This window comes from Bombus huntii, chromosome 5, assembly GCF_024542735.1.
Source record: "Bombus huntii isolate Logan2020A chromosome 5, iyBomHunt1.1, whole genome shotgun sequence".
NCBI lineage: Eukaryota > Metazoa > Arthropoda > Insecta > Hymenoptera > Apidae > Bombus > Bombus huntii.
In genome coordinates this window covers 14,261,127-14,270,449 of record NC_066242.1, presented here as the reverse complement: position 1 = coordinate 14,270,449, position 9,323 = coordinate 14,261,127, and the positions used below count along the sequence as shown (strand labels likewise).

At 42.2% G+C, this 9,323-nt stretch overlaps 3 protein-coding genes across 3 annotated transcripts; all 3 read right to left on the bottom strand.

Annotated features, from left to right (window-relative positions):
- Positions 1-575: 575 nt before the first annotated feature.
- On the bottom strand, positions 576-1,938 carry LOC126865452 (keratin, type I cytoskeletal 9-like). Its single transcript, XM_050617941.1, has 3 exons — positions 1,927-1,938; positions 960-1,470; positions 576-874 (listed from the first exon to the last, which is right to left on the bottom strand). The coding sequence occupies exons 1-3, from the start codon at positions 1,936-1,938 to the stop codon at positions 576-578; spliced, it is 822 nt and encodes a 273-aa protein (XP_050473898.1).
- Positions 1,939-3,805: 1,867 nt separating this feature from the next.
- Positions 3,806-5,487, bottom strand: LOC126865851 (zinc finger protein 512B-like). The gene is made up of 4 exons (XM_050618744.1): positions 5,482-5,487; positions 4,672-4,742; positions 4,394-4,590; positions 3,806-4,122 (listed from the first exon to the last, which is right to left on the bottom strand). Exons 1-4 carry the CDS (start codon positions 5,485-5,487, stop codon positions 3,806-3,808), a joined length of 591 nt encoding a protein of 196 aa, XP_050474701.1.
- Positions 5,488-7,415: 1,928 nt separating this feature from the next.
- On the bottom strand, positions 7,416-8,953 carry LOC126865994 (uncharacterized). The gene is made up of 5 exons (XM_050618995.1): positions 8,702-8,953; positions 8,376-8,615; positions 8,099-8,295; positions 7,778-8,015; positions 7,416-7,702 (listed from the first exon to the last, which is right to left on the bottom strand). The coding sequence occupies exons 1-5, from the start codon at positions 8,717-8,719 to the stop codon at positions 7,607-7,609; spliced, it is 789 nt and encodes a 262-aa protein (XP_050474952.1). The 5' UTR covers positions 8,720-8,953; the 3' UTR covers positions 7,416-7,606.
- Positions 8,954-9,323: the final 370 nt, after the last annotated feature.

The window sequence follows — 9,323 nt, the reverse complement described above, 5'->3', positions numbered from 1 at the left end:
CTATCTACTACGTAAAAATTCATTCCGTCTAATCCTACGTGGAAAGTTGCCTCGATTTGCTTATTCGATTTCTCTCGAAAAGTATGTGTTCATATTTTTTTGAAACGGAGAAGCTCGTTCGCGATGTAAAGCTACAGCTAACCATAAGTAGCGCTCGCTCGATATATCAATCTCATCTTTGCGATTAAACATCGATCCGATGAAACATTAATCACGTTTGACGTACGACAGTACAGACAATGAGGAAATTGCTTCAAACTTGTTGGAGATTAAATTTCTCGCTTAAAAAACAGAAGCTGTGCATATTATTTTCAACATTTTTATTCAAAAACAAAAACAGTAACATTTATAAAATTAAAAAAAATAAACAGCGATAACATTGTTTCATGTATATACAGGATAAAAACAATTAAAATTTAGTCGGCCATAAATCTAGCCAGCCTCAACGATCAAATTCACCGCGATTCCATCATAGTTGTTCAATCTGGAACCGAACCGTGAGCAAAAGCGATGAACGTGTGTGCAGTCGTTTTAGTATCAGTCGGATGGATCGTTCCGTAACGAGTCGCTAAAGTTTAGTGCTTCTTCGCGTGATGGTAGATCGTTTTGTACACGGGTATTTTTATGGGATACGGTTTGATGACTGGCACTGGCACGTGCTTCTCGATCGTAATAGGAATGGGCTTTTCTACTGGTACTGGAATATGCTTCTCAACCGGGAATGGAACCTTCTTTTCCACTGGCACAGCGACGGTCTTTATCACTTGTACGGGAACCAATTTTGGAACTGGATGAGCTACCGGGTACTGTTGAGGAACACCGACTGGCACTGGGTGGGGTACGCCTATCTTCAAGATCTGAGGAACCGGTACCCCTGGAAGCAAAGTATTTGTAAAATATATTACAGGTAGAGATGTTGGTAGGAAAAGTTTTTACAAAGAATCGTAATTATAACTTACCGATGTGTTTAACCACCTTGACCGGTACGGGTTTCGTTACCTCAACATGCTCGGACACGGGAACACTTTGCACTACACTGTGACCTCCGTCAAGGGAAACTCCACCTTCGTCTCCACCTTCGTATCCACCTCCTAGGGAAGAGTAGTCGGAGCCCAAGTGGTCACCGCCAGACTCCAAGTGTCCGCCGGAAGATCCCTCGAGGCCTCCACCGTGACCGCCGCCAAAGTCACCACCGCCAAAGCCACCGCCGTAACTACCACCATATTCTCCGCCACTATAGCTACCGCCACTATAGCTACCACCACTATAGTCACCGCCACCGTAGCTACCACCACCGTAGCTACCGCCATAATCACTGCCGTAACTTCCACTTGAGGAAGTGCCGAGACCTTCCTGATCAGACCTTTCTAGCGGCTGAAAACCTCCGTGTAATTGAGGCTGAAATTCATTTTGATTCTGTTGCACGATCACCGGCACGCTCGCGGCCAAGGACACCAGGGAAAGTAGCACCTACGTTGAAGGTAAAGTTCACGTTAGTGAATGTGCGTTTGAATGTCGGCTGACTGAAATAGAATGTGCTTAGAAAGAAAATGCACCGTTTCTTTGCGAGTAAATATAGTGGCAATATTGAACGCGATGATCTTTCCGTAAATAATAGAATTGTGATTACTGGTTGCCAAATGAAACGTCTTTATGTGGCGTGGAAAATTATTGATAAACGATCTTTGAATTGCTCGCCCTTTTATTGTTAATTAATGTCACGGTGACAAGGAGTCGGAAGAAATACGGAAAGTGAGAAAAGAAAAGGCGAACGCTTTTTCAAGTTATTAGCGAGTGACGGTGAAAAAATACATTGGAAAAATACGAGCAATTTCTTTAATCGATTAACTGTTAAGAAGCTTTATTGTTCGATTCGTAAGTGTACGAGTCGCGTGGATACAGGAATTTTCCGAATTCTTTACTCACGATTTTGTTCATGTTTAGGCGCATGCAAGTATACACCTGACTGCTAGTTGTAGAAGTTTCTTCGGCGACTGATACATCTTTGCTCATTGCTCGTCTTAATATACCACTGGGCCTTTCACTGTCGACGGTGTAGTTTAGTCCTGCTCGCTATAATAAATCGCTATTTCTCAGGTATCGGTGCGGCGAACGCGTCGTAAGTATTGGCCATTTTTGTGATTCCGCCAGCACCGTGTGAATTAGACATTTTCTGCTCTATTCATAGGCGAGTGCTCGCGTACATTCACAATTTTCATCGACTGTCACTGACCGGTGCTCCCACCGTTAAGTCGATACATATTCAAAAGTAACGGAACTATTTAGACTCGTGAATGCACATTGCCGATATGGCTTGGACACTTTGAACACAATGCTTCTTTTCTTTATCGTTCTCTCAATTTTTTCTGAATTCAACGTAATTAACGAGATCGAACGATTTTCTTATTAAGTAATTACGACTCTTTTCCTTTAAAGTTTCGTAGAAAATACGATTTAGCGTATCGTGATTCCCACGCACCTGCGAGAATTTCTAATACTTAACACGTCCCGTGTGTATCGCATGATATTCCTCGCGACGTAGGGAATTGTTCGCTTTATTATACGCGCGTACATACAATCGGAAGAGAAAAGGCTCTAAACGAACAAGTAAAACGTAAGCAAACAATCTGGAAAATGTAAATAAAAGATGTAAAATGTGGAAATGGGTGGTTTTATAATATATGCGCAAAAAAGCATTAAGAGCCTCTAATGTATAGATCGATTTCCGATTACCATATTATTTGCTCCGCATTAATTCGACAAGCTAAAACTATTTCGCTAATAAAGCCAGAACATCGTTGTTAGAAACTTTCGCGTCAGTTATGTGTCTGCAATGATATAGAAAATGCTCACGCTATGTGACAAATTGACGATGATCGTGTACAACGATATCTGATACACGTGTCTAGCTCACGTAGCTTTGAATTTATCCGAGCTTGTGGAGAGAGCATAACGAACCGTCTTGAGATCATCTAGACACGAACTGTGCTATCTGTCCGTTGTTATCCAGAAAATTATAATAATAATTAAGGGGCGGGTGAGATATAACGAAATTCGTGACTTCAGTCCTTATCATGTTTCTCTTGTATATCAACGTGATTTAACGAAGCGACCATCCGTTATATCAAAAATACCGAAATTTCGCGATCTATCGAAATTAATGGGAAAGGTATAATTTGCCCAGCCTATTGATAACATCTGATTACTTGTCAGATTACGAGTAATTATTCCGACAGATCAGGGAACACGTGCGCTCATATTAAAATGGCTGTTTGCGACTACACTGTAACTATCCTGCAACGATTGCGACCTACCGTTAGCTAAACTCGTTAATAATAGAATTAGTCGAGAAAAGGTAATAAATGGAGTTTTCCACGTGTTGGAAATAACGGCTAACTATCTATTATTTTTAATTCTGATGGATGACAAAAGAGATCTGCCAACGTACGCACGTAATCGATCAAATAACGTTAGTTTACAGCGAATAGAGGACAAACAGAGGCTGGGTTCAATTAAAAATTAATTTTTTATTTGATAACACAGCAACAAAACAGACAACCATAAATACAAACAGCATTGGAGACATTTTACGACTCCTGGATAGATGGCTCGTTGATTTCTTCGATCTATACAACAATGTGTGCCCGATCGAAGACGAAGAGCCTTCTCTGTGATCATTCGAGGAAGAGAATCGCAATCTTCTGCCGTATAGACTAGCTGATACACACGCAGAAGTTACGCTCGCTTGCTGTTACGGCCATACGTGTAAATCTGCATATATCTTCAGAGTATCATGTTGTAACGTTTAATGACTCCATCCGTGACCATGAGACTTCACCCTGTGGAATACGTGTTTGTAAACCGGCACGTGAATGGGGTACGGTTTTTCCACGGGCACTGGTATGTGTTTCTCCACCGGTACAGGCACGTGTTTCTCTACTGGGACCGGTATCACCTTTTCCACGGGAAATGGAACCTTCTTCTCGACTGGAACGGCCACGGTCTTCACCACGGGAATTGCAACTGGCTTTGCAACCGGTACGTGAACTGGATAGGGCTGTGGTACTCCTACGGCGACTGGATGTGGAACTCCTATGGCCACTGGTTGAGCAACCGGTACTCCTGTAGTAGTGTAAAAAGTTTTTTAATTAAGCAATTATTCGAAGAAATTTTGCGACGATGAATTAGATTTCACGATGTTCATTTGGTTTGCGTTAATTATCGAATATTATATATACGTATAATCGAGGATGAGAGTTTGATCAAAGTGTGAATTGTCGCCGAGAGTATGAGGTTGATCGAACACTTCGTAAATTTAAGGTTATGGTTTAACGCTTATCTAGTTTCACGATGGCAATTAACGTCAGCATTTTAATCGATGAGGCAAACTTACCAACGTTTTTGACGACAGGTACTGGCACGGGCCTCGTAATTTCCACGTGCTCGCTCACCGGTACAGCTTCAGCGTAATGAACTTGTCCTCCGTGCAATCCATGATCCAGTCCACCACCGCCGCCATAGGAACCATAACTGGACAGGCCACCTAATTCTAAGCCATGTCCTGATCCATAATCGCTGCCTGCCGATATTCTATTAATTACAAACGATCCGAGTTAGGCGAATGCTTCAATTTACGAGATATATGAAAAACAGACCTAAATAATCTCTTACCCCTGCCAACCTCCGGGACTACCTTCGATGCTAGCCATTACGTATTTCGCGAATATGATTGCTACCCATACCTGAAACAATCGATAGTTAGATTCAAGGTCCACGAGAACGATATCGGGCTTCTAATTTTTTTGTCGATCAAGTATGAGCACGGACAAGTAGGGTAGAGACGAGAGAAATCAGTCGCGTCGTGTTCGAAGTTCTGTTGTTCGCAGCTGGCACTTTCTAAACTCGGTCAACTGATGCTAGTAAATCACATATTTGCAACGATATATCCACAGAGTGCGATCGTAACTTCGTTTCGAGGTATGAATATAAAGCGCGGGATGAATAGGGGCCACGATGTTGCCGACTTTACGAGCCATCGCCATCGCAAATACGTAAGTGCGTATAGAAGAAAGTATGCAAATACCAATATTCACTTTTCACCGGCATTGTTTGCGCTATGAGCGGAACTTGCAAAGGATGTGTAACATTCGGTCACGATTCACTGTTTCCCCCGAGATTCGAGATCCTCTCGTTCGCGTGCCTACGTGTATGTCCATCAGATCGATCGTATCCACCCTCTTTTCTTTTTTTTTTTTTTCGGATACTTACAAAAGACCAAGAAAGCATTTTTCGATTACTAATGGGACAGTAGATGAAGAAACGAATACGTATACTGCGAGTGCTTGACGATGGACCAATCCTTTTTATACGCTTTCTCCCTCTCCCTTTCCCAGACGCGTGGATAATCTTTCTCTCTTGAAAACCGGACTTGCATGCTCGCATTTATATCCAAGACTACGCTAAACTGTAGGAAATACTTACATCCATATCAATTTGCGTTGAAACTCGACGCCGTTGCATCCAAGCGAGAATTAATTTTTTACGTCACCGTAGCGGAATCGAAGATTCCAAAAGGTAAGCGATCACGATCGGAAGAAGTTAGAAGTTTAGACTGTAATCTTTGATTCATTCAAGCGAGCTTTCACCGCTACGTGCGTAATTTAATTTCATTCTTAATTACGGAAACATCGATCCGTGTGCCATACCTATATACATAGTATAATATAAGTACAGTTAATGGACGCGATCCATTGGGACCAAGATTTCTCAGCCCGTATAGCTTTTGGACAAGCTTTCTCTCGACAAAACACCGTTGTATCTACTTCGTTCAGAGTACTTCGACGAAATGCATCGTCAGATTTTCCAAGTAACGTAGAACGCGGAGAGCGTGGTGAACGCCTATGCGGACCGTCCGTGATCCTCTCTACCGATCCAGCGTTGGAATCGATTTCTTTTCCTACTCTCTTTCTTCCGTTTTGCCTTATTTTGCGATGTCACCAGCGTGAAATTCTCGCATGAAAGTCAACCATGTCGTTCCAAAGGAATTAAATCGAACGCTACAGAAATTGTGCTGTATCTCGCATCGATGTTATTATTGCAATATCGCAACGTGTGCAAAATAGGACAACCGCGAGTCGCTGGACAAGTTAATAATTCGCAGCTATTTGTTGGCAATTAACGACTTTAACTTTTTTCAAACGAATATAGAATGGAACGCTTTCATGACACCGATTGTTACAAAAATCGAGTTACGGCTAGTTTCACTGGCAGTAACGCGATCTTTCACGCAATAAGAAAGCAAAGCAAATAAAACTGGGTGAGGTAAAAGGCAAAAAGCGAGCAAATCCGAAAAAGCGGTATAGATGAAAGTGTTGGACAGTTCGACGTGAAAGGAGGCGTGCTTGTTCGTTATAATAGTTGTATCTACCCCAAGTTATACAAGGTGACTATCGCGATTCTTTAGACGAGGCAGGGTAAGTCTTGGATAACGATAGAACCGTTGATAAGCGCCAATACCTTTTATCGCTTGCGCGACACATCTAGAAACTTAAATCTCGAGAACGAAAGGGTAACTTTTAAGACCCTTTTCTATGAAAACATCGAAACGAATCCAAATTGCCATTAGGTTCGCCAAACTAAACGATGATTACAAGGATACATCGGTGAATTCCTTTCGTTTCCTTTCTATGGCGCTGACAGAAAGGGCCATTATCGAGGTGAATGGTCACAGAACGAGTATAGAAGACATCGAGCAAAGAAAGAGTGACTTTGATCGAACGACTTTCTTCCCACGTAATTACTCCTGATTCGTAGAAGCAGAGCAGCTCGACAGGATCGCGGAGACCGTAACGGGGAGAAAGGGAGTATTACGGATGGTCAAGAAAGAGAGGTGAGTGAAAGGATTCCGGTTGGGATACGCTGGTAGATTCGACGCAGAGAGTTTATCTAACTCGGTCGTTCTCCTGCTGTGGCTGCTGGGCGTTGTGTTGCACGTAACTAGATATTGCATTCTTTGACTATCGATACCGTCTTCCTGCGGAACGAATCACCCTGCCCACCGTCACTTTCACTGCCACTTCCCACGAATACGCGGTAAACTGCTACACTATTGTCTTACGCCGGATCAGGAAATGGCAATTTTCAAAGGATCCTGACCACCTTGTTTAACGCTAGAGTTTCTCGTGAAAGGAAGCAACATTGTTCCAGCATGATTATTTTTAACGATCCAGTTACCACGATGATCGACCGATGAGTGCGTCACGATCACGCGTTGTTAGGTAATCTTTTACCGATGTGACGCTAAAACGTTCGTTCGATGGCATAAGAAGAGATAGCTTCTTTCCGCTCAGGGCGATTAAACGTAATGCGCGATAATAATGATGATACATATAGCCGCATATATTCTCGGAGTCTTATGGTACAATATATTTGTTGGTGAAAGCACACGTCGCACTTTCTATTCACAATGTGCCGGTTGAAGTAATCGATAAGTTTTGCAGAAAACAAACTTTATTTGTAACGAGAATAAGAAATGAGATAAACCATCACCGTAACTATAACAGAGAATAGAAAAAAAACATTCGTGGTTATTTTACGTGGAAAGCGTTTAACGACCCCAAGGATGATGCGTCGATTTTCCTAATGACGCGAGTCGTACGGCATTTGCAACAGCTTCCTCCTTGGCAGCGATTATATCTTTTTCCTGTAAATTAACAACAGTTCGGTGCACCAACTGCCTCCGTTCAAACTCGTGTAAACTAATTGACGATTTCGTCACCTTTGCTTCCTGCTCGCTTTGACTGATCTGTTTGTCAACGTCCTGTTTCTGTAACTCAGCAGCCGTCGCAGCAGCGTTTCTCTGAATGGCAGCAGCCGCAGCTGCTTCCCTTGCTGCGGCAACCCGCTGTGCAGCTGCAACCGCATCCTTCAATGACGCCAATCTTTGTTGCAAAGCTACTAACTGTTTTGCGCTCGATTTAGCTTCAGCTTCAGCAGCAGACGAAATTTCTTGCGATCTATACATGTAAATAGTCGACGAACGTATTGAACTAAGTAATTTCACTCTTTGGAAAACATCTTGTGAAATGCATGCATTTACCGCGCCACAGCTTCCCTTGCCGCAGCTTCCTTAGCCAGAGCAACCTTCTGCTGAACAATGGCAGCTTGTTTAGCTTCTGCTACCTTATGCTGCGCCCGATTTACATTTTGATTTGCTTCCTTCGCCTGTTGAATAGCTTTCAGCACATCCGGAGGATATGCAACGCTGGGTGTGCCACTAGGTGGTTCCCTTAACGTCTGAGATTAACGAGAAACCACGGTGTGAAGCAAAGTGCGGACTTTCTTAATTAAAAGGGATGCAAATTAGTCTGCCATACCTGAAGAGCGACGTCATGCGTCGCTTGGACCTGAACTTGCGGTAAGGGAATATCTGGTACTTTTGCAGCATTCCAGGGAATTGGTCCAAAACTGTTTGGAGACCATGAATCGGTAGAAAAGATTGGCTCAATTCCAAGAAAGTCATAACCAGATGGTCCTAATATAGTTACGCTTCTTTCCTTTCTTTTTGGTGGCAATTTTGGCTCCGCGATGCTGACCAAAGCGAACGCAACAACGATCTGAAAAATTTTCTCCGTTTTCTTAATATCACTGCCTCGATAACGGCGATTAAGAAAAAGATTTCAAGGCTTAAAATGCTTATTACCATGTAGGTGATCTTCATGCTGGAAGAGTTGTAGACGATGTTATCGATGATACTGAGTTCTCCAACTCGTGGAACGAGTATATATACAGATTGCAATTCGTAAGAGAACGCTCCATCGACATCGATGTAATGACAAAATTAATTGATGCAATTAAGAGAAAATGTAAAAATAGGAATACCGCGGGAAAATTATAAGCCTTTGTCGCTTAATGACGATTGGTCGTGGTGTCGTTGCTGTACAATTAGTCGCCGGAAGACTGGTTACTCGTTCGGAAATTGATGAATCGAAGTGGCTATGTTATATTTATATCAAGAAACATATCAAGAAATAACTACGTCTCGCACACTTCCGGTAGGCCATATCGTTCGCGCGAGAAGGTCAACTTATTCGATCGATATCGCAATATCCTGCTGATATGTTCTTACGAAGAGGTATTTTTTCTCATGGAAATGAAATAATCCAATATCTAACATTGTCTTAGTTACGACAAAAATTTATGTTCAATATATTATATACAAACAAACATAACAATATAAATAACATATCAAAACTTTAGATAAATTATATGCACTGAGCTCAGTATACAGCATAATTAGATTCTAAATACTAACATATTTTGGT